At 35.3% G+C, this 26,595-nt stretch overlaps 1 protein-coding gene across 1 annotated transcript in view; it reads left to right on the forward strand.

The window, feature by feature from the left end:
* The window catches only part of NT5DC1 (5'-nucleotidase domain containing 1), a 250,170-nt gene that overhangs the window by 126,698 nt on the left and 96,877 nt on the right, over positions 1-26,595 (forward strand). The window contains exons 7-8 of the mRNA XM_027848682.1: positions 19,692-19,866; positions 23,029-23,126. Of these exons, the coding sequence (XP_027704483.1) occupies positions 19,692-19,866; positions 23,029-23,126 (273 nt within the window). The remainder of the gene's footprint in view (positions 1-19,691; positions 19,867-23,028; positions 23,127-26,595) is intronic.

Below are 26,595 nucleotides of genomic sequence, written 5' to 3' on the forward strand. Positions count from 1 at the left end.
GTTCTGTAACATCTTTTGGTTCAAAAAAAATTTTTATTGTGAACCCCTAGGGAAGGTTGAGTATATACAAAATTTATTTGTAATGTAATTGAGGAATTGTTCATTGCCTTGGACACTATTAAAGAATTTTTAGTGAGAATCTTTTGGACCATTGTTGAGAACTCCTCGAGCCACAACCCTAGAGGGAGGTCTCTAAAGGAATTCTTTAGGGTTCCTTCCTTGATCCTATTTTATTTAACCCTTTTATCAGTGACTTTGACGAAGGCACAAATGAAGGCAAAGATTGCTCATCAGATTTGCGGATGAGACAGAAGTGGGACAGATGGCTAATGAGCTGTACATTTGGATAGGGATCTAAAATAGCTACAGAATAAGTGATCGAAGGCACTCACCCACATCTTACTCAATAGTCATAGTATAGAGGTGACCCTGCATTCTCAAAGCTGTGGAAGTGGCTCTGCTTGATTGGAAAAGTTCTGAGTATGGGCCCAGAGATGAACAATATGTATGTCCATCATCTTAGGACCAGCCTAGTTAGATACAGAGGGACTCATCACTAGGTTAACCTCAAGCAAATGAAGTTTTGGCCGTGGCAGTTCTCAAGGACCATACACCAGGTTTTTGAGGAGTTGCAATCTGCATTGATGCATAGTAGTGAAGTAATAGATCCTAAAATATTGGAGTATTAAAAAGTTATACATGTGACATTTTGCATTTGACTTTAAAAAATCAAATGCATAAGCACAATGTTGATGGACATATTTAGGCAGAAGTTCAAATGAAAAGGACCGTGATAATAGTATACTATGAGCTTAATATGTATAAACAATGTGATGTGACTTAAAAAAGTTAATGCAGTATTAAGCCAAATTAATAGATGTTTCATGTCCATAAGAGAAGTGATAATCTTTCTGTACTCCATCTTGGTGAGACCAAGTATGGACTGTTGTGTCCAGTTCTTGCCATTGTAATTCAGAAAGGACACTAACAAAGTCAAATACATATAGAAGAGAATAGGGACATGATAAGGGACCTCAAGACAATGTCATACAAAACCTAGTGGTAGTAATTGAGTATCTTTAGCCTAGAGAAGACTCAGGGAGGGAGTGAAAGTAGAAAGGCAGAAAATATGATAGCTTTCCTCAGTAAGAGAGATGAAGAGTGTTTCTCTGAAGGAAGGAAATAAACTTGTTCCACTTGGTCATAGAACTGGCACCAATGGGTAGAACTTTCCAAAGAGGCAAATTCGAGATGAAAAATAGAAGGAAATAGATTTAGAACTGGATGGATGGGACCATAGAAACTATCTAATCAACTCCCCAATTTAATATATGAGGAAACTGAAGCCCAGAAAAGTCAAATGATTTGACCAAGGTGATTCAGGTAATAAAGTAACAGAATTTTGGAATATTTGGAATTTGCAAGGAAGTAGACCTAATATCAATAAAAGAAAAAAAAAGAAGGTACTAACTTAGTTGTTCTGAAGTGTAAGAGGCTGCCTTGTGAAGTCATGAATTCCCATTTTTTGTCTTCAAATGAAGATTGGTTGACTATACTTTGAGAAAATTATAGGGGGGACTCATACTTCAATAAAGAGTTAAGTAGAGTTTGGATTATATGACCTCTGAGGTCCTTTCATGGTTGTATCATGAAAATGACCAGCAGATCAAGAATCTGCAAACATTTCTGGTTGTTAATTCAGATGAGATAATGTGTATGAAAGTACTTTGTAAATTGTAGAATGTTATACAAATTCAGCATGTTGCAAAGGAAACGTGGTATAGTGGAATAACCCTAGCTCCAGAATCAGAGAACCTGGGTTCAAATTCCTCCTCTCAAAATGACAACCTATATGACCTGAGGCAGGTCACTTATCTGGGTCTTCTTTTCTTGATTTTTAAAATGAAGGGATTGGATCAGTTGCTACAGGTCTTTTCAAGTTTTTTCTGAAGCCATCCTGTTCATCATTTCTTTTAGCATGATAGTATCCCATCACATTTATATACCACAACTTGTTCAGTCATCCCCCAATTGAACTTTTAATTCTGCTTTTCAATAAGGCTTTATACTGATATTCACCTTTCTTTTAAAAATTAATATAGGGGTCAATTATATCATGTCACCTGACTTTGTTAGTACTTACCTTCCTCAAAGAGAAGATACTGAGAATATAAATATTTTAATTCTAGCAGTCTTATGTATTCAGGTGTGCTCAGTTCTTCAGATTGTCATACATGATTTTGAAGTGTCTTCATTTTGTCCATTAAGTATACATATTCCTCCTACATCTAATCATTTATAGAAGACCACTAAATAATTATCCATGCCAGGACAATAAAACTTAAGATCCAGATTCTGCTTGTCAAAAATTTGTGATAATTCAGCGTGTCTTACTAGTACTGCTCATAATAATCATTAAAAAATAATAATCATTTTTAAAAGTATAGGTAAAAATGAAAGCCCCTGTCTTCCAGGAACTGTGCTATCTCTTGGACAAAACCATATCATTATGTACATTAAGCACTTAATAAGTGTTTACTGTATTGTTGTTTGTTGTATTACCAACTAGCTGTTGTATTTCCTATCTCTGAAACCCTCCGTGTTATAATCTTGGTTTGTTATTCAGGGCTAGCTATAATCTTTGCTCATTGTAATCAGGAAAATTACAGTGTTCACAGCAAATCCATACTGCTAACTTTCCCTTTCCTGTACAGATAGACATTGTATCAGGAGTCAGGCTTTTGTTGTTGTTCAGTCGTTTTCATGACCTGATTTGGAGTTTTCTTGGCAAAGATGCTTGAGTGGTTTGCCGTTTCCTTCTCCAGCTCATTTTACAGAAGAAGAAATTGAGGCAAATGGGGTTAAGTGACTCGTCCAGGGTTACACATCTAGTAAGTATCTGAGACCAGATTTGAATTTAGAAAGATGAGTCTTCCTGACTACAGGCCCAGTGTTCTATCCACTGTTCCACTTAGCTGCCCTTTTATCCCATCTTTATTCTAAACTATCTGTGTGACCTAAAATAAATCACTTTAAAATTCTCTGTAGCTTGGTTTCCTGATCAAGAAATGGAGGAAAATAGAGACTTACCTGACCTTGTGTTTGTGAGGAACAGATAAGCTAATTATATATCTTATGTTTAAATAGCAACATATGTTTATGAAGTACTTTCACATTATCTCATTTGAATAAGATAAGTAGAGTAAGTATTGAATTCATGTAGCAACTTTTTATTTTTACCTATCTCATTAACCAAAGATGCAACTCTGCTTTCTGAAGTGGCAGCTAGCTGAAGGAATTAAACTAGAGGAGATTAAGAGGGAAATAAGCCATTTTCTCTTTTGGATCAAAGTATAATAAATATACATACACACACACATATATATATACACACACATATATATACACACATATATATATAGTATACAGAGTATAGCAAACACCTTAATTTACAAAATATTTATTTAACTCAGTATAATAGATTTTAAGACTTTATATTGGAGGGAGAAGGAAGGGCACCCTTGTGACATATGGTAAACAGTATTTGGGGCCCAACCAGTCTTTTTTTTAAAATTTCTAATTGAACATTTTTCAATTAATGAGCATTTCTTTTCTCTCCTTTCTACCTCCTCTCATACCTATTGAGAAAAATGAAAGAAAGAAAAAACCTTTTAAATAGACATGCACAGTCTTTTGGGCACCCTTTATTTAAATGGTAGCATGTGAGGGTAGTTTGCTTGGCTACCACTCTATTCAGAGGTAAAGGGTTGTTAACATGACTATTAATCCCTTTCTCAGCCCTCTTTTTGTGTTTCAGGGCATAATGTAGAACTGTCCGCATGTAGTTTTTTAGGTATTGGCAATTCTCTTAGTTCAAAGATGAGAGTTCTAGAAAATCCAGTTAGAGAAAACAATGAAAGTTCCATTTCCAAATTTTTGTTTGCTAACTAGTATTTTAAAAGACTTGACTGTTCAGTGGGAGGCAGATTTCCTCATGGCCATTACAGTAAATGAACCTTGACTTCTAGCATAGGTTTCCTTTGCTCCTGTTACTGTTTTTCTTCCCTTTTTTTTTTTCCTTTTAAACAATAGAAAATTCAGCTGTAACTTTTTACAAGGAGATTAGTGGTGACACATCCCAGAGCTAAGTATGCCTTCAGGATATATTAAGTTTTAGGCTTCCTAATCTTTTCCAGCTTCTCTTTGTCACAAAACAGAATAATGCATAGAAAGTGGGAGATTTTAGGTCTTACAGAGAAAACAAAAAATATTATGAGATTTATTTTTGTCCAACTGTCATGGCCCCCTAAGTCTTCTATTCTTCAAACTAAATATCCCTAATTCCTTTAACGAATACTTTAATTATGTAAAGTTCCTTCGTTCTAGTTACTCTCCTCTGTACTCTCCCAGTCTTATCAATGTGCTTCTTAAACTGCGATGCCTAGAACTGAATAAAATATTCCAGATGAGGTTCAGCAAGGGTGAAACACAGAGGGCCTACCACTTTCTTATTCCTAGAAGCTATACCTCTCAATGAAGCCCAAGATTGTACTATTTTTTTTGACTGCCACATCCCAGAGATGATTTGTATCCCCAGCACTTAGCATAGTGCTTCACATATAGTAAGTGTTTAATAAATGTATATTGACTGACTGATGTTTCATAATGAGCTTGTGTAATTCACTAAAACTACTAGGCCTTTTTCAGGACAATTGATGTCTAACCATGCTATCTTCTCATTGATTTTTTTTGTGTGTATAGTTGATTTTTTTTTTATCCAATTGCAAGACTTTACATTTGTCCCTATTTAATTCCATCTTATTAGAATCAGCTCAATGCTCTATCCTATCAAAATCTTTTTGAATTCTGTTTCTGTCCTCCAGTATATAGGCTGTTCCTTTCAGCTTTGTAACATGTAGATTTGATGAGCATGCCATCTGTTTCTAGCCAGGTTATTGATTTAAAAATATTAAATAGCATAGGGCCAAGCACAGATCCTTGGGATGTTCTATGGGGGGACCTCGTACCAGTATTGACATTGAACCATTAACAGCAATTCTTCAAGTATGGCATCCAATCAGTTCTGAATCCATCTAATTATTATGCAGTCCACATCTTTCCACTTCATCTATGAGGAGAATGTTAAGATAATTCATCAAAAATTTGCTGAAATTAAGGCAAATTATCAACAGAAGGCCCCTCATCTACCACTTGAATAACTCTGTCAAAAAAGGAATTAAGGTAAAGTTGGCATGATCCATTAGATTATAAACTCCTTCGGGGCAGGGATTATCTTTTGCTTCATTTTCTCTCCCCAGCATTTAGCACAATGCCTGGCATAGCACTTAATAAATGTTTATTGATTAAGAATCTGTTCTTGATGAAGCCATACTGGTTCTTTGAAACCATTATTTCTCTTTATAGATATCACTAACCATCTCATTAATAACAGACAGAAATGGTCAATCAGTAGGGTATAGAATTAAACAGAACGAAGATAGTGAGCTAGAACACCTAGGTTGAGCGTGGATAGAAGGCTGGGCCCAGAGTAGGGAAGACTCTTCTTCCTGAGTTCAAATCTGGCCTCAGACACTTAACTGTGTGATCCTGGACAAGTCACTTAACTCAGTTTGCCTCAGTTTCCTCATCTATAAAATGAGCTGGGAAAGAAGATGGCAAACCACTTCAGTATCTTTGCTAAGACAACCCCAAATAGAGTCATAAAGAGTCAGACACAACTGAAAAGACTGAACAACAAAGCAGCAACAAAGATAGTGAGTTAGATTGCCTTCAGAAAATTGCAAAACTCATTTAACTTTCAAGCTTTTACTGAAAACAAGAAGTCATCCTTTTATTGCTGGTATTCTACCAATGTTGTCTTAGGGCTATGAGATTTATGTTGAGATTTGTTTCTAATAGCAAGCACAATCCCTTGCAGATAACTAGAGGCTTAATAAATATAAGATGTCCCAAAGCCTTAGCACCAATACGTTTAATGTATTAAAGTTTAAAAATTGTCATAAACTTTTGATTTGTCCTATATTTGTAGAATTTTTATTTAAATAGTATATTAAAATTATTATGTCTTGTATCAAGTCTACTTTGAATAATTGATAATTGTCAAACAATTAACACCTCTTAAAAATTCATTTAATAGAATCTACAGTTGTAGGCAATGTGGTACAGTGGAAAAAACCTTGGATTTAGAGATGGGGAGTCTATGTTTGGATCCTTAGAACAGTCACAACCTCTCCTAACCTGTGTCCTAACTGATAGTTATCCAAAAGTACAGTGAGCTGCCTCAAGAGGTAATGGCTTCCTTTGATCTAGAGATTTTCAGATGGAGGCTAGATGAAGATTTGTTGGGGATGAGATAGAATTCTTCTCAGATAAGAGTTGTATTAGATGACTTTTGGGGTCCATTCCAACTCTGAAAATCTGTGAAATTCAATTGTAGTTCTGAATATTTCTTACTATGTAAGTCAAGATAATATGAAAGTTCTTTCCTTGAAGAAATTTGAGCAGAATAATTTAGGAAACAGTGCACCCTTGTGATAAAAGATGATTTTTGAAACTGTTTCTTTGAAGACCAAATATCTTTTTTAAAGGCAATTCCAAAGCTATGGAGTTGAAATATTGGGATGAAGAAATATAAGATTAATTTTACATTATTTCAGTCTCTGCTACTTTCAACTATTGTTCATGTTTCAAGTGGCCAAGGGTTTAAAAAAAAGTATAACTTAGGGAGTGCCTGACTCACCTGTGTCCTTGAATATAAAAGCAAGAACTGGCCTTCCCTTTTTGTCTCTGAAGATTTCCCACAGCATGGGATGCTTTAAACCAAAGCTTACTCAGTGCCTGTCAAGGAAATGGATTTTGAAGATAGTGCTGGACTTGGTATCAGGAAGATCTGGGTTCAAATTCTCTCTCTAACACTTATGTGTCACTTAAGCAACCATAGGCAACTTCTCAGACCTCAGTTTCCGTATCTTCCAAAGTCTTGCTGTATTATCTATCCTGGTCAGACCATACCTAGAGTATTGTATTTAGTTCTGGGCAGCATGTTTCAGAAATGATATTGCGCTGTTCTGGATGCTGTCCAGTTAATTTGTCAGCCATGTTGATGGAGGACTTTAAGGTCATGCCATATAAGCATTGTTTAAAGGAATTAAAGAAGAAATGATTTAGCTGTCTTCAAGTATTTGAAAGGCTGTCACATGGAATCAGGTTCTTCTGGGCTGAAGAAGGCATCAGTAGGAATGATGGATAGAAGTTGCTAAAAGGTACATTTAGGCTAAGGAAATGCTTTGTAAGAATCATCCAAAAGTAAAGTGCTCTGATTCATTGGAGTTCTTTAAGGAAAGTCTGGATTACTCCTTGTCATGGGTAGAATGGAAGGGAAAAGCATTTGTTAAGCACTTACTATGTGCCAAGCCATTTTGTGACATAGAAGAGATTCCTGTTCAGGGATGGGTTGGACTTGATGGGTTAAGGCCCCTTCCAATTCTGAGTTTCTGTAATTTACTTTTTAGTAAATAATGAGGGCAGTTTTTAATTGTAAAATCTTTTGTAGCTATAACTTTTCTTTCACTTTAAAAGAAAGTTTTGCCCTATTCCTCTTTGTTGCTAGCTATTATCACAAAACAAAACCAAAAACTTTGAGACGCATTAAAAACGCTGTGTATGCTTGCTTCAAAGATGAGAGTGGAGGTTCCATTTCTGTAGTGAGGTAAGGAAGACAACTGGTCAACTGCTCATGGTCCTGGAAAAGGAAACTAAGGTACTAATCTCTGGATACCCCTCAGAAGATTCCGTTTGTCCCCAAAAGTAATGTCTGTCTCTGGGAATTTATGATAGCTGGAAGTACCAGTTGATAGCGAGAGCAAGAAGAGAGGTCAGGGAAGTGGTTTCACAACCCTTGCTTCCTTCACTCCTTAACGCTGCCTCTTCTATTTGCCAACTGCCCTCTCTTCACCACTCACCCCTTCACGCTTTCCCCGCTTCAACTCCTATCCTCCACTCATAGGCCCTAGCCCAGCCCCTTATGCCTGACTGATTCCCTGTAATTCTGAATTCTACTTCTCACCCTTCCCTGAGACCTCATCCCTTTTGAACTGCATGCCGTAGAGCTTCTTCCCTCAGGTTGGAGATGAGGTAGGAAGCTGAATTCATTCATTTTAGGTTTGGCAGGTAGGTGGCACAATGCGCAGAGCACTGGACTTGGAACCAGGAGGACTCATCTTCATGAATTCAAATCTGGCCTTAGACATTTGCTGGCTTTGTGACCCTGGGCAGTCACTTAAGCTGTTTGCCTCAGTTTCTCACTTTTATAATGAGCCGGAGAAGGAAATGGCTAACCACTCTAGTATCTTTGTCAAGAAAACCCCATGAATGGTATGGTCCATAAGGTCAACAAGAGTTGGACATGACTAAACAAAAAATAACAACAAAAACAACAAAAAGAAGAAATGACAAGCAGCATGGTTTCAGAAAAATCTTGGAAGACTTACATAAACTGATGCAAAGTGAAGTGAGCAGAACCAGGAGAACACTATACACAGTAAGCACAATAGTATATCATAATCATCTGTAAATGACTTATTCTCAGTAATTCAGTGATCCAAGATCATTCCAAAGAATTTAGGATAAGAAATGCTATCCACCTCCAGAGAAAGAACTGATGGAGTCTTACTGTGAATCAAGGCATACTTTTTTAAGCTTTCTTTCTTTCTTTTTTTTTGTTTGTTTTCTTTTGTATCATGGCTAATATAGAACTGTGTTTTGCATGACTTCACATATATAACTTCTATCAAATAGCTTGCCTTCTCAGTGGGGGAGGGACAGGAGGGAGAAAGAATTTGGAACTCAAATTTTTTTTAAATCTTAAAAAAAAATTTTGATAAAAGACATCACGATCACAACTGACTGAGTAGGATAAAACATATAAGGTCCTGGGGCAGCAAAGTGGCACAGTGGATAGAGCACCGGCCCTGAAGTCAGGAGGACCTGAGTTCAAATCCAACCCCAGACCAAACACTTGACACTTACTAGATGTGTGACCCTGGGCAAGTCACTTAACCCCAATTGCCTAAAAATAAAAAAATTTTAAAAAAACATACAAGATCCTACATAGTCTATTATATATTTACCAAAAAAACAAAACAAAACAAAAACATGACTGGATAGAACTAAATGTAGCCCAGAAGGTTTTTTTTTAAAACAAAGGGAAGTACTATGTAAGATACTGTAACACATGTGACCATAGAGTTAACTGTATTCTGTGGTTCATTACATATCAATATTATACACAGCATTAAACAGGGAGACATGTCTAGTGTCATGAAAGATTACCTGCATAGAGTCTAAATAGAAGATGATTTCCTTATTGATGGTGAAGGTCTTCAAATATTCTTATGTGCAAATGGCACTTAAATGTATTGAAATCCAGAGCACTCTTCATTAACATTGTTCACCATTAAAAGAGATTGACATATCATTATCATCATATTCTCCTCAGATAGGCACTGCTATACATGGAAGAAAAGCCTGGGCCAGGATTGTACTGTAGAGATTGGATTTGCATTTAGGAAATTCTGTAGTACTTACAGTAATGCTGAGGTGATTGTTTCTGCAAAAGCCTTTTTTAGCACCAATATTTTCCCATGATCCTATATGACTGTATCATGGAACACTACAATATCTGAAGAATCAAAATCTTAAATTATCCAAAGGACAATGAAATTAGGTGTCAATAGACTGTAGCATATTACCAACAGTGAGTTGCATACAAGAACTAGAGTAAGAGATGTCATCAACAATATATATATAACCAGAAGAGGATGTAAGATGGTTATATAATGAGAGTAAGGGACAGCACTAGTAAAACACTAAGATCCCTAAAATATTAAAAGAACCAAAGGATCATGTGGGATGAGATAATATGGAGGGATTTTACGCCTGGTTAGAAAGATTATAGATGCTAATTAAATTGTGAGCCTGTAAAAGTATTTTGTTTTCTCACTACCATTAAATATTGTTCTCTGCCAAATATTTAGAGGAATAGATTTATCCTTTTTGCATTATCTGATCAACTTTATAAATTTTGTTCCCACTTGATTCTGTATCCTAACAAGTGCAATTGAGGCTTAATAATTAAACTTTAAAAAAAAAAAGTATTGACAAAAGACATTTAATGCACATTTGGGACAGAAAATTGTGTGTGTATGGAGTCCTCCCCCCCACCTAATCCTATGTAGCATATGTTTACATAATGGCCATAACATTGAAATACTAAAAATTAAATGTCTGATTCTAACTCAAATAACAAGGACATTTAATTAATTCTCTTGCAGAGAGCCATTTTATGCTTTTCAACATGCAGCATTATGTTATTTGGAAATGGTCTAGGTATTTAGCTTTCCCTAAAGCTGTGGTTCATTAGGAAACAACAACAAATTTTTAACTAGGCACTACAAGTAGTGTTGTCATCGTCACATCTACAATGCTCTGACTGACCTTTGGACAGAAAATTTCAAAATAATCACAAGTCAAGCACATAGTATTTATATAAAAATTTTTTTTAAATGCACTTTGTCTATGTTGATGAAGTAGTGATGTGGCAAATTTTCCTGTTAAACTAAAAATGAATCTGTAGCCAAGGTGTGTTATCTTTTTGCCACTAGAGGCCCCTAAATTATAAATTCAATTTGACATCTGTGAGCTGTTTTTTGTTTCCAACTTTCATTTCATTGGTGCCACACTACCTAATACTTATTTTAGACCATCTAGTTTTTTTTTTTAGATTTTAGAAATATCTATTCTGGAATCCTATTACTTTCTTAATTGAACTAAAAAATTGTCAGAACTGGATAAATGAAATTGAAGTCACTTGTTTATAGTAGCAAAAGAAAAAACCTTAAGAGATGAAGTGACATTGCAGACTTTGACCTGATCTGTTTTTGTTACTTTGGCAATCCATGAAGCTACTGAAACTGAGTGTTCTCTCCCCAATATTATTCATAATACTCTACCTCCTCCCTCCCTTTTTTCCCTTATCCTCTTTCTCATTCAAGTATGGATTGGATAAGATCCCTTCCAGAGCTGAGATTCTGTAAATTCAATAGAGGAATATAGATAGTGTGGCTTAACACATTCATAAAAAAAGATTACATTGTTTCATTTCCTTCCCATTCATTTCATCCCCAAAATTATAGTGAAATATTGCTACCTACCTACCTTTTTCTTGTTAGAACATGCTAGAGTTTGTACTCCTCTGGCATAACCTTTTAGAACTCAGAGTCTCTTTCATGTTGTAGTGAGACTATAGGATTATAAATACAGAGGGCTATAGAAACATATATATGTATAGATACATATTGTGTACATGTACACATATGTTTGCATGTACGTATGTGTGTATAGATACAGAGAGCAGTAGGAGACGCCAGAAGCCATCTAGTCCAACCCTTTCATTTCACAGTTGAAGAAATGAAGGCCAAGGAAGTGATTTATATAATTGCTACAATATGGTAAATGTAAGTGACTCACCAGTAAACTTTTACAGGCAGTAGGTGGAGGTGTTCAAATATCTAATCTCTTACCCACCAGGCTCTGGATATCTTTTTTAAACCAACTTTATTGGTATGATAATTAGCCAGTATATTTATTAAATCCTGTTCTCTAACCAGGCAATGTGCATTTGTCAAACAGTCACAAAATAGTTCTGGGGTTTAGGGTTCCTCATTTTTATTTTTGTTTTGTTTTGTTTTGGTTTTGTTTTTTGTTTTGTTTTGGTTTTGCTTTAGGCAATTGGGGTTAAGTGACTTGCCCAGGGTCACATAACTGATAAGGGTCTAGTGTCTGGTTTGAGATTGGTTTGAACTCAGGTCCTCCTGACTCCAGAGCCAGTGCTCTATCCACTGGGCCACCTAGCTGCCCCAGGTTCCCCCAAAACTCCAAAGGTTAATGGTAATTATGGTAATTGATAATTATGCAGATAGATGAATAGCTAGAAAGCGTGTCTTTGTCCTGGATAAGTGAATAGACTTTTCAAGTTGCTTTTTAGTGTTTTTCTTATATAGGTATCATATTTATATTTTCTTTGCCCTTTTCAGTTAGCAAAATTGAAAAAGCCTGAAAAAGGTATGCCCTTACATCTGTATTAGAGTAACAAGATATCTTCTTTTTATGCTTCCAGATCTTTTACAGTAAAACTTATAATCTCCAACTTGGGTTTATTCAGGATTTATTTATTTTTCGGAGTTTGTTGGTCATAAACTCATCTATAAAAAAAGAAAGAAAAATTACTTTTGTTACTTTCAAAATTTTATTAATGATCTAATATTTCCTTATCTAAGGTAGTATACTTAAGGAGGAAATGTGGCATTCAGTTATGTAATGAATTCCTATATAACCAGTCATTAACAAATTTGTACCAGTCACTGAGGGAACTATAAATATGACAAGTAAGAACAAATTCCAGAGGAGAGAAGGGTCAAATTGGGCAGAGTAGAACAAGGAAGACTCCTTGGAGAAGTTCACAGTTGAGCTGAAACCTTGAAAGAATACTAGAGGTGAAAGAGATTGCATTCCAGATATAGCAAATACTATGAGTAAAGGCACAAAGCTTGGAAAGAACAGGAAAAATTATGGCAGTGGTACAGTTTGGCTAGAACTTAGTGTATGTTAAAGGGCTTGCGTGGGATAAAGCTAGAAAGGAAATTACAGCCAGATCATGAAGGTCCTTAATGAAGACCACAGAACTTCCAAGCAGTAGACTGCTAGACTTAATATTAAGAATACCTAAGTTCATATTCTACCTCTTGCACTTACTAACTTTGTGAGCATTAGTGAGTCATTTAATCTCTCAGCAATTCAACTTCATCTGTAAAATGGGAATAATACTACCTAATGCACGGGGTTGTTGGGAGACTTAAATGAGATATGTGAAAAGTGCTTTGCAAATCTTAAAATGCTAGATAAATATCAGTATCATTATTTTGTTATTATTGTGCTAGGCTGATGAGTTTGGATAGTGGAGAGTCACTGAAGGTTTTTGAGCAGTAGAATAATTTCATGTTCATTTATTTCATTTAATAAATATTAAGTAGCAATGACATTCTGTAGTAGACAACATCTTTACTATGACATAGTTGATTGAAAGATATCGGCAAAATGGAATCTCACTGTAGTTGTTTTTGTTGATTATGAAAACCCTTTTAATCTAAGGGTTGGCTATTATATGTCTGAATCAATTTCTTATAAAAAGAAATTTAGAAGGAAATTGATTCAGATATATAATAGCCATTCCCCAATAGATGAATGATTAAAGAAATTAACAAGAGTTTTCAAAAGAAAAAAAGCCAGCTGTTGACAACCATATAAAATACCTCAAATTACTAAAAAGCAAATGCAAATTAGAGGCAACTCTGAGATTCTACTTCATACCTATTAGATTGGCAGAGATAACAAAAAAAACCCAAAGATGACAGCTCTTGGAAGGGCTATGGAAGGAGAGGCACATTTTGCTGGAGTTATAAATTGGTCCAACCATTTTAGAAACAATTTAGAATTATACTCCCCAAATCACTAAATTCTTTGCCTTTGAAACCAGCAATGCCACTACGAGACAAGTACTCCAAAGAGATCAAAGCCAAAGGAAAGAACCCATGCCTACAAAAATACTTATCACAATACTTTTTCTTGTAGTCAAGAAATAGAAACAAAATGGGAGCTCATCAATTGGGAAATGATAAAACAAGTTATGGTATATTAATTTAATGAACTAATATCGTGCCATGAGAAATAATGAAAAAACGGAAACAGAATGAAGTGAGCAAAGACTTTGGAACTCTGATCAAAAGACTGATAATGAAACAGGTGATGGAAGCAGGTGATAAACTAGAGTCGAAAAATAAAGCATATATTGTTGGACACAAAAAATTCATGAATTTATTTTGCCTGACTATACTTACTTGTTGAAAGGAAGGGCTTTTATTTGTTGGGAGAATAAGGGAAGTAATGGTAGTCATGCAAAAATAAAGAAAAAAGTGTCAATGAAACATTAAAAAATGCATAAGAAGAGAACAAAAAGAAATTTAGAAGGAAACACAGACAAGCATGACTGTATTGGTTCATCTATGTTAAATTTAATACACTTTTTAAAAAAACAAGTTGGACATAGTTAAGATTCAGGATTTTATGCATGTTCTTCTTTTTTCTGTTCTTTTTATATCAGTTTTTCAGCTAGCATTTTTTAGCACTGGAAATGTGTAGAAAAGCCAGAGACAATCTCTTCTCTCAAGGAGTTTACTGTGTAATGGTGGAGATGCAGATAATTATGTACAAACTATCTATGTATGTGTGTGTATATATATGTATGTATACATGTAGAAATGTGTATGTATATGTGTGTTCATCTGTATAGACAGACAGACATATCCATTTGTGAAAAATTGGAGATTATTATCAATAGAAGGAAAGCAATAGTGTTCAGGAGGATCAGGAAAGGTTTCTCATAGAAGGTGAGACTTTAGCTGAGACTTGAAGAACACCATGGAAGCTAGGACATGGAGATAAGGAGGGAGAGTGTTCCAGGCAAGAAGTACAGCTAGTGAAAATGCCCAGAGTCAAGTGGTAGAGTGTGTTGTGTGAGGAACAGAAAGAAAACCAGTAACATAGCAGTCACATTTGTTGTGTTTGTCAAGTTCATAATTTTAAAAGAATATATTAAACATAAAAGCTTTTGCTTTGCTAGAAAAAAAATTGCCTTAAAAATCTTTTCACACAAAGTTTGTCCTGTCTTTCAGAATCGTTTGTGATTTCTTAAGAGAATTGTTTCACTGACCCTTTGATCGTAAACATCAAATGAGGCATAAAACAGGAAGGTGTGCTCAGCAGGGATGCTCTAAATGTGAAGAAGGGTGCTCTAAGGGTAGACCTGTGTTTAAATTGAGTGTGGATGGGTATGAGAGTCACAAGATTGGGCAGTTGTGGATGAGTTATGATATGCATGATTGGAGTGAACATTCAAATCAATGAGATCACAGATTCATTAAGTACCTACTATGTGCCAGGCACTGGGTTACAAAGAGAATGAAGGAAGCCCTCCTTCATTTTTGTTTTGTTTGGTTTGGTTTGGGTTTTTTTAGGCAACGGGGTTAAGTGACTTGCCCAGGGTCACACAGCTAGTAAGTGTTATGTGTCTGAGGCCGGATTTGAACTCAGAACCTCCTGACTTCAAGGCCAGAGCTCTATCCACTGCACCACCTAGGGGCTTAGATTCTAAAAGAGGAGATTAGTATATGTAGGCATATACTAAGGAAATATAAAGTAGTCTACTATAAAGTAGTAAGACAACATACTGACATTTGAGGGATTCAGGAAACACTTGATGTAGAAGATGGTGCTTGAGCTGTGTTTTGGAGTGTAAGGGATTCTGTGTGTCCCAGGTGAGGAGGAAGTGCATTTAAGGCACAAGGGCCAGCCATTGCAAAGACCTGGAGACAGAGAGATGTCATTTCATGTGTCAGGAATAGGGAGAAGGTCATTTAGCTGGATGGAAGAACTTAAGAGAGAGAGCAGTGTGCAATGAGGTTGGAAAGAGAGTTTGGGACCAGAGCTAAACTAATCAAGAGTTTTAAAAGCTAAACAGAAGAGTTTAGCTAGAGATAATAGGAAGCTACTAGAGTTTTAAGTAGAGGACTGAAATTTCTATTTACGTATCTAGGCCCAGACTTAGGCCTAGGTCATTTGGAAGTTTTTTAAAATGGCATGATTTGTATTTGCTTTCATTTTAATAGGAGAATGAGACATTGTTATGAAGGCAATGTTAAATGGAGTGTTATAAGAAATTCAGGGAGGAGGAATCACTTCTAATTGATGTGATTAGACAGGAGATGACTCATGAGGTGGTCCTAGGGCTAGGATTCTGTTCTCTTCCTGGGGATTGGGAAAAAGGCTGTAGTATAGAGGCAGAAGAATGAAAGGCACTTAAGAACAATGAATGGCTGCATTATAAAGTGTTCAAAAGGAGTACCAGGAAATTTGGATAGAAACTAGGTAAGTTGGAGCAAGAATAAATGCTATGCTAAAGAATTTATATTTTACTTGATAGGGAATGGGAAGCCACTGAAGGTTTTTGAGGGAGAATATGATTTGTTTTGTCAAAAATTACTTTGCCAGGAGTAGAAAGGATGGAGGGGCAAACTAGTAAAAGTAAGAAGCTATTGTAATAGTTTACAAGTGAAAAGTGTTGAGGGTTGAAATTGGGGGTGTGGGAATGGGAGATTCAAGGAGGGAAACGACAACAAATGTTACAGTTTTTTAAATTTAATATTTTATTTTTTCCCAATTTAATGCAAAAAGAATTTTTTCCCATTTGTTTTAAAATTTTTTCTAGTACCAAATTCTGTCTTTCACTTCCTCCCCTCCCCTGTCCTTGAGAAGGCAAGCAATTTGATATAGGTTTTACGTGTGCCGTCATACAAAACATATTTCCATATTAGTCACCTTATGAAACAAAATACAAACAAAACCTTAAGAAAAATGATACTTTAATACTTTATAAAAATATATTAAAATATATAAAAATAATACTTTATTTTTCTTTCTTTTTTTGGCTAGGCAGTGGGGTCAGATTTGAACTCAGGTGCTCCTGAATCGAGGGCCAGTGCTCTATCCACTGCGCCACCTAGCTGCCCCCTAAAAATAATACTTTAAAATAATACTTTTAAAAAATATGCTTCAATCTGCTTTCAGACTCCATCAGTTTGTTTTCTGGAGATGGATAGCATTTTTCATCATAAATCCTTTGGAATTGTCTTAGATCATTGCATTGCTGCTCATTCACAGTTGATCATCATACAGTATTGCTATTACTCTGTACAGTGTTCTGATTCTGCTCACCTCATTTTGCATTAATTCATGAAAGTTTTTCCAGGCTTTTCTAAGAGCATCCTGCTCATCATTTCTTAATGCACAATAGTATTCCATTACAGTGATGCAGCTTGTTCAGGCATTCCTCAATTGATGGGCTTTCCCTCAATTTCCAATTCTTTGCTACAAAAATTGTTGCTATAAATGTTTTTGTACATATAGTTCCTTTTCCCTTTTTTTGTTTTTTTTTGGCAATTGGGGTTAAGTGACTTGCCCAAGATCACTTTTCCCTTTTTTTAATGTCTTTGGGATACAAACCTGGTAGTGGTGTTTCTGGGTCAAAGGCACAAATACACAGTTGTATAGCCTTTTGGGCACAGTTCCAAATTGCTCCAGATTGGTTGGACCAGTTCACAACACCACCAACAATGCATTAGTGTCCCAATATTTCTACATCCCCTCCAATATTTGTCATATTAGCCAATCTGATAGATTGGTACCTCAGAGTTTTAATTTGCATTTCTCTAATCAGTAGTGATTTAGAACATTTTCTCATATGACTATAGATAGCTTTGATTCTTTCTTCTGAGAACTGCCTGTTCATATGCTTTGACCATTTATCAATTGGGGAATGAATTGTATTCTTATAAATTTGACTCAGTTCTTTATATTAAAAATGAGGCCTTTATCAGATAAACTTGCTGTAAAAAATATTTTCAGTTATGATTAGTGTGTTTTCCTCCTATTTCTTCCCTTTTTATCCTTCTCTCTCATTTCACCCTGTCCATCCTCAAAAGCATTTTGCTTCTGACTATTGCCTTGTTACAAATCTTTCAAAGGTAAGAAATGACAGACTTGGCAACTGATTAATATAATTAGAACTTTGCGTTAGGTAGGTTAGTAGAGTAGGTGCGAGATAGATTGGAGATATATCACCTTGATAATGACAATATTGCACTAACCTGTTTGAAAATAATCTAATTAATGATGAAAAACTGGGCAAATGGATGGAGTAAGTAACATTTGGAGATTCATTCTTATTTTACCATGAATAGACTGGCACAATTGAATCCATCCCTCTAAGTGTATTAAAGAGAACCAGTGAATATCACAGAAGTTTAAAAAAATATAGAATGTTAATCTGAATGACTTTTTTTTATATACATGAAAAACTTCACAGATGACTATTCTCCACTTTTTCAACGTGAAATTTATGCATAGCATCACTAGGTGGCACTAAATACACATTGGCAGGATGAGAAAGTGGGTAGCTCTCCAAAGATTGATGTACTGATACTGTACAAATGAATATAAAGTTTCTCTGTTAAGCATTTCATACATTGTTTGTACATCTTCTCTCTCATAAATGCTGTACTTAATATATCTTCCAGATAAAATAGTCTAATTGGAGTATTTATCTTTCTATTACATATAATACCCCATCCCACCCTATCTTTGGCCTTAAGAGGTTACAAGTTTTGAATAGTTAGGGAGACAAGAATATCCCCAAGTACCCTTCAGTACGACATAGTAGTTTTACCATATCATCTACCTTTGTTTTCCTTTATGGTTTTTTTTTCCGTGAACACTAATCCTTCTTGTTGCTTCTTTTCCCATTTAATCTTCTCTCTTTTCTTGGAGAAATTAAAGGAAATAGAATTTTCACTTTATTTTTAAGTAAAACCATGTTGTACTGGCCATTGAGACATACCATGACTCTAAATCATGTCTGGGATTTACTGAGTCAAAGAACTAACCACAGATGTCCACAGAGAAAAGAATGCTACAAGGGATTTTTTTTTTTTTGGTCTGTTGATGATCTCATGGTGACACATGTTATACTCATTGTTGAATTTAGATTTTCTGTTTAAGTTTGTTTGGGTTTTTTTTCTGATCTGGTATTTATGGAAGTTTGTAACTGGGACTTAAGAAGTGAAAGGCACTCAGGTATATGTAGTCTTCGAGAGTACTCTCAGGCTAATAGAGTTATACCATTCTTTGAGGTCTAAGTCCTTTGTTAGTCATAGCCTGAGGAAGCACTTAGGTAGCTAACCCTTTCACCCCTCAAATCCACTTCACTTTTGGAAAGGAATCCCATAGGAAAAATTGGAATAAGAACTGGATCTGTGATTTCATTAGTAGAGAGAGCTCTGAGTAAAAAACTTTTGAAGTGGTTAAATGACTTACTTGCATAGCACTCACACAGCCAGTGTGTAAAGTTAAACCCAAGTTTTGCTGATCTAGAGGTCACCTCTCCACCCACCAAGCCATCCTGCCTGAGAATGAGTTTTACCCAGTAAATCTTTTATGTAAAAATCAATCAATGAGTAAACATTTATTAAGCATCTGCTATGTTCAAGGCACTGTGCTAAGGGTTGGGGTTACAAAAAGAGGCAAAAGACAGATCCTGCCCTCATGGAGCTTAACAATCAAATAGGGGAGACAGTATGTAAATAAACACACACAAAGCAAGATACAGGAAAAATAGGAAATAATTAACAGATCTAGAAGGGTTGGGAAAAGTTTTCTGTAAAAAAAAAAATGGGATTTTAATTGGGATTTGAAAGAAGACAAGAGGTAGAGATGAGGAGGCAGAGGATTCCAGGCATGGGGGACAGCTGGAGAAAATGTTAGTAATGCTGGCTTATGACGCTTCAGATACCTTTCTGTATACTTTTAAATTATCTTAATATGTAAGTTTTCATACATATTTAAAATAAATAAGATTTCAGAATTGTTTAAAAACATGATTGAGGTTTTTTAAAGATAACCTCAAAAATTTAATTGCAATTTGCAACTTTTTTTATTTATTTCAGAAAACTCTGGATTGTATTTCCCAGAAATTATAAGTGATCCAGGAAGATATTTGATGATTTGTTCACAATCTGTGAAAAAGTGGCTTTATCAGCTGAAGAATGCTGGAAAGTTTCTCTTTATTATGACAAATTCACACAGTGACTACTGCAGACTTCTCTGTGAGTACATTATTGGGTAAGTATTGACTATGTCAGATCTTCCTTCCTTTATACATTATCTCAGTCTTGAAAAGAACCTCAGTGACAGCTAGTATACCCTGTATCTGACCACAAATCTAACATCATCAACAAGGGGTTATGTGGCCTCCATTTGAAAACCTACAACCATTTTTCTACAGTCCTGATTGTTATGTCTTATTTCTTATGTCAAGCATAAATCTTCCTTTCTGTAACTTTCACTCATCTATTCTTCCTCGTACTCCTCTTTGAGGTCATGCAGAATAAATCTAGCCCCCCCTTTCTTATGATATCCCTTCAGAAAAGTCAAGCTAGTGATCATGTCCCTCTAGATCTTTCTCTTCCACGTAAATAACCGCAGTTCTTCTAATTGACCCTTCTATGACTTCATATGGTCATCTTCACCCACCTTTGTCTCCTTCCTGAACATTCTGTATCATTGTCCTACCTAGAATGTGGCATCCAGAATTGGACACAGTAATCTAAATATGTTTTTATCAAGGTGCAGGATTATCACTTTTCTCTTGGCTTAATTAGTTTGACCGCCATTTTGGCAGCCATGTAACACTGCTCATTCATAATTAAATCCACTAAGACTCCCAATCTTTTCCATTCAAGTCTGTACTTATAAAGTTGACTATTTGAAACTAAGTATAAAATTATACATTTATTCCTCTTCAGTTTAATAGTATTAGATGTGATCCTTTCTTCTTTTCCTCATGATCTTTCTGGTTTCTGATCTGACATTCAACTTTTTAGCTATCCTTCTCAGCCTCATGTTATCTGCAGGTTTGGTCAGCATAACACCAATTCCTTAATATTGATCGCAAAAGTGGGAAAAAATGGGTAGAGTGTGTGTGTGTGTGTGTGTGTGTGTGTGTGTGTGTGTGTACATATATAAATATGTATATAAATACATATATATGCAAAAATGCATACACATATATATATGCAATGTGTGCATAAACATGCATTTATATACATGCATACATATATAATGTGATACTGGGTCTTGTTATCTCTCCCAGCCTAGCAGGAAACTTTTCCTAACACAAGTTGATTTGCTGCTCACCCCCCCAACTCCTTCTTTTCTTTTCTTGTGAGTCAGTTGGGGTTAAGTGACTTGCCTAGGGTCACACAGCTAGTGTCAAGTAACTGAGGCCGGATTTGAACTCAGGTCCTCCCGACTCCAGGGCTGGTGCTCTGTCCACTGCACCACCTAGCTGCCCCTGATAATTTGCCCCTTTTTAAGCAATGTGGTAGCCGTCTGTTTCTGGGGGGCTTGCTATATTGGTGCTGGATTTAGTGTGGACACCTGATCAGTTTAAATCCTGTTGCAACTCAGAACTTTCAGACTCAAGCAATTCGCTAGCTTCAGCCTCACCAACAACAGGGAAAAATTTTTAACAGTACAAGGCCAGAGGAAAGCTTGGGGGCAATTCACTAGAGACATCCCTCCACCTAGATATTAGCTTGTAGGGTTTATTTATTCAACTATTTCTGATTCCACCTAATTACCAACATCTAACCCATGTGTTAGAAACCCTAACATTCTAAATTGGGAATGAGAATATCTGGGTGACCTATCCTTTATGATCACCACTTCCCTTTCTACATGTTTACATTGCCATCCCTTTAATAATACATTCTAGAATTTTCTATTTTGAAATGTTGTATGGCCTGTAATTCTATATGTTTAATTTTACTTCATGTGCTCCTGTTCTCACGAGTTCCCTAAATTTTCCATCTGTGATACACTTGCTTCTTAAACAGCAGAGCAAAATACCAGCATAAATGATAATAGAAACAGTGAGAGCAGAGGCATATTAGGAATCAGAAAACAGGACAGGAAGTAGATGGAACTAGGAAAGAAATTGGAATTGGTAGAAATACAACAGATACATATAGGTAGGAATCAGAGAAAATTGTTTAGCTTGATCAGCATTGGTAGGGGAAATTCCTCCAAATTCATTGAACAGTAATGAAATCATAAATCTAGGAAGGAAGGAAGCAAAGAAAAGAAGAGAAAAGTAGGAAAAGAATAGCAGATTAGTAACATTCTGTCTTTATTTCTATTTATTTATTATTTTTAGTGTTCTTTTTTTTAAAGATTCTTTTTTTTTTTCCTTTCCAGGCCCTCCCTCACCTGTTGAGAAAGCAAGCAATATAACAGTCTGTCTTAAACGTTTGACTGTCATTATTAGATCTTCATTCTAAAATGTCCATTATACTAGAAAAGAGCCATATGTCTTCAGTGTTTTCCAAACTTGAATATCCATACTCAGGCCTAAACCTCATAGTTAAGATCACTAACTTGATAGGCAGCACAATGGAGATGCTATCTTGGCTAATTTAACTGTACTAATGTGGCACCCTTTAGTTTATAGGTATTTTACATCGCCTAGCACAGCAACAGGCACCTCATAAGTAGTTGTGCAATGATTGATTATTTGGTTATTTGAAGATATTATTCTGTGGTTTCTTAAGCTGCGCATTTGTTTTTTTCTTTTTGACCTGGTCTTTGAAAGCCTAGCCTATTCTCCTTCCCAGTAGCCTCTGTTCACATTTTTCGGAGATGCAAGCTCCTTAAGGCCAGTTTTTTTTTTGTTTGTCTTTGTGTCCCTGGTACCTAGCTCATATTAGATGCTTAACAAATGCTTATTGAATTTTACTGAATTCCTCATGTTGAAATTCCGCTAGATCACGACTCAACAAGATATTGATGTAGCAGGGATAGTATTGTCATTTACTGCTCGGTTCATCTGGGGTGAACCATTTGCTCAGTTTTCTCTTTGTAAGGTGAGACTAATTATACTTCAAAGGGTTGCTGTCAGAGAAGTGCTTTGTAAACATTGAAGGGCCGTGTGTTATCCAGTAGTTGTCACTGCATAGGATTTCATGGTGAGAAAGAAAGAAAATGTTTCTCTTTTCGTGGTACTTTAGTGTTGTCGAGTGAGCTACAGTCTGTTTGCTTTTAGTTGCCACTGTTACTCTCCCCCCAAAATGGATAAATATACTCCTCCTTCCCTAGTGCTACAGGGGCACATTGAACAAATAATGGAAGTTCAGGGTTGTTGTTATTTTTTAATAGCTTATAGACTTCATCCAGTTATTTTCAGTACATTCATTGGAAATTTCACTCCTTTTCATTGTCATATAGGAATGATTTTACAGATATTTTTGATATTGTGATTTCAAATGCTTTGAAGCCTGGTTTCTTCTCCCATCAACCAAATAAGAGACTGTTCCGAACGCTTGGTAAGTATTTCTTTCTAATAAGTGTTGCTCGTTTTTAAATTGTGCTTCCTAATTTTGTAAATCTAATTCAAAGTAAAATAGTTGCAACAGCAAAATTTATTATTCAGAAATTGTCTCATATGATATTATTACCAGAATAGAAACAACAGTCCTTAGAAGAAGACCAGAATTAAGATTGGAGAGGGAAAAAAAAAATGCTTAAATAGGGTAATGATCACACATAATGACAGAAACTTTTTTTTTCTATTAAGATATGGCAGTTTTAAATTGTTAATTGGAATGCTACTTATTCAGTCCACTTACATTTAACAATCACCTAGTCCTATGCATGGCCCTCTTCTAAGCAAGGGGGGAAAAAGATGAAAAATGTAACAATTTCAGAGTTCACATTCTAACAGTGGGTAGGTAGGCTATAATATTAGTATGATACTAGGTTGTATGTAACAGGAGACATCTAGATAAGGCACTGTGGAAATGCAGGAGGAGGAAAAATACACTTTTAGCAGGGGGGATCGTGGAAGTCTTCATGGCACATGATAGATAGATGCCTACCTGATTGATGGAGGTGTCAGAGTGATAGTGAAAATAGCACCAAATTTAGAGTCAAGAGGATCTGGTTTTGAATCCCAGCTCTGTCTTTTATTGTGAGTGTGACCTTTACCAAATCATTTAATATCTTTGAGCCTCAGTTTCCTCATCTGTACAATAAGGGAACGTGGACTAGCTGATCACTGAGGTCTTTTTTAGCTGTTAAATCCATAATCTTTTAAGGTGAACCTTGTAGGAAGAAAAGGATTCTCAACAAAGATATGAGAAGGAGGTATATTCCAGGCATAGAGGATGGCCTATACAGATGTACCGATGAAGAAGATATCAGAAGGAGATAAGGGAAAAGCTAATTGTTGTTTGATTACAATATAGAGTATCTAAATGAAATTAATGTGAAATAACAGAAAGGTATATTGGAAACATTGCAGATGATCAGTTTAAAGAGCTTGTATTTGTCCTACATACTGTAGAATAAAGAAATATACAGATATACCAAGCCTCAGATTCTGCCTAACCAGTGTTGTTTCATGTTCATTAATGCATGATCATAACTCAATCCCATCATAGTACCACAAAATAGCTATTTCCAGGCATTCAGTAAATGTCTATTATTGGTGGTAATGATGATCTTCTATTGAAAAGCATTTTAAAAAGTCAAGACTAACCCAGCATTTCTTCTCTTCATTTACTATCTTTGTTTTTTAAGTTGATTGTGAATTCAAAGGAGCAGCTGTTCAGTAGCCGACCAAAGATTCTATAGGAACAAATAGGCTTATTACATAAGCTTTCTGTTTGTTTGTTTGTTTTTTTTTAATTTTTATTCTTTTAATTTTTAGTTAATGGAATAAACCAAGCATTTCCATAATATAGTGTAATAAAAGATGCACATAAAACTGCAAATCTTGTGACTTGCTATTTCTTTTAAATATATGATAAAGTTATCATGTAAATTTCTTTTTTTTTCCTTTTTCCTTACCCCCGCACCCTAGAGATGGCTACCATTAGACACAAACATATGTACATATATACATATACACATATATATGTAAAATCATTCAATACATATTTCTATTTTTCAGCTCTTTCTCTGGATGCAGGTAGCATCTTCCTTTCTAAGTCCTTTGTCATTAATTTGGGTATTTTTAATAGTCAAAATGACTTATTTGCTCAAAGTTGTTCTTAAAAAATATAGCTGGTACTATATATAATGTTCTCTTGGTTCTTCACATTTCACTCATTATTATTTCATGCAAGTCTATCCGTATTTTTCTAAGATCATCAAGCTTATCATTTCTTACAGCATGATTGTATTCCATCACAGTCATATACCACAACTTGTTCATTGACTTTCAGAGAATTTCTCACTCATTGGAGAGCTATAAAACAGTAACCAATTCTTTAGTATAAACTTTTTAAATTGTGTAAGTCTTCTGGTAACAGACCTAGAGATGGTATCCTAGTGGTGGAAAAGCTACCTTTCAGTAAAGAGTTCAGGTACATGTTAATCAAGATACATGGGAGGAAACGATGGCAATAGCTTTTGTAGAATGATTGCAGACATCCCTTCCCAGTTGAGAGGACACAGGATCATAGATCCAGAGGTAGAAGGAATCTGAGAGATCATCTAATCCAACTCCTTTGTTTTACAGATGTGAAACTAAGTGGAAAGTTAAGGGGTTTGCTCAGTGTCACACAAGCAGGATTGAACCCAGGTCCTCCGGCTCCAGGGCCAGTACCAGCTGATGGGAAGAATATGATTCTGAAAAGACTTAGTTTTAATAGTAAAAATAAGAAGAGGGTGGAGAGGGAGGGAGCAAACTGCTTACTTAGAGCTGTTCAACTGGGTATAACATAAGAGTAATTAGAGTAGAAGAAACCAGCAATTCACAGGAGAGGCAGTAATACTTATGGCCTTGGATGTCGATACACAAATGTGTAGAGTATGGAGAGTAAACTAAATGAAGTGTTTTTGTCTCTGTTCCTCTTGTTCCAACTTTCTTTTTGAAATAATGTGACAAGGGAATTGTTTGAGTCATGTATGAGCTTAGCATGTTCATGCTCTTGGCTAAAGATTATTCACTTTTTGCAAGTGAGAAAAATAGAAATTTAGTCAAATGAATAATATATCACTCCTATATTTCTTTTAGAAAAATAATTTTGGTAAATGAACCTAAATTTATCTTTAAAAAACTATTTTTCTTAAATATGTAGACTTTGAATCTTAATGAGTTTCTTTACATTTGATACTCAATCTTTTCTACATTATCATATACCATTTTCCTATCTTGCTAGAATGTTTTCTCCAAAAATAAAAGAACTGAATACATTTCTCCTAAAAGAATAATCTGCTTTTAAAAATAATTTATTATATATCACTTCATTTATCAGGCACTGTCATTACATGTAAGTGAATTTTTCAAATAGCTAACACAACCTAAACTTTTTTTTACCACCAATTTTTATTAAATTCTTTCAAAATGTGTTATATATTTCCTTGCTATCTGAAACACAATAGACTGAATCTAATTTTATCATGTCTGTGGTTCATTGCTTAATAAAATTGCATAATAAAATAATGTATCCTTCATTTTATTATGCCATAATATGTTGTTACCCTCAGGAGGTACCAGCATGCATGGGGGAAAAGACCTCTTACTGGTATACTACGTGGTCCCAAACTGCTATGCTTTGCTCATTCTCTCTCCCTTTTAATTTTTGTGTCTCCTTTCTCATTGAGTATATCTATTTCCTTTTACTTTTGTTTCCAGTTATTTGTTTCTAGAAAAGCAAAACCATCAAGCTTGTTAGAACTACACATGAAATTATAACCTATGAGATCCTGAATTTTAAAGAGTTTTAAACCTTAAGAGTTTTAGACCTAAAGAGTTTTAAAGTGCATAAGTTTTATACTGCCTGTCTT

The sequence above is a fragment of the Vombatus ursinus genome, unplaced genomic scaffold (genome assembly GCF_900497805.2).
Source record: "Vombatus ursinus unplaced genomic scaffold, bare-nosed wombat genome assembly UNPS02006779.1, whole genome shotgun sequence".
Classification (NCBI taxonomy): domain Eukaryota; kingdom Metazoa; phylum Chordata; class Mammalia; order Diprotodontia; family Vombatidae; genus Vombatus; species Vombatus ursinus.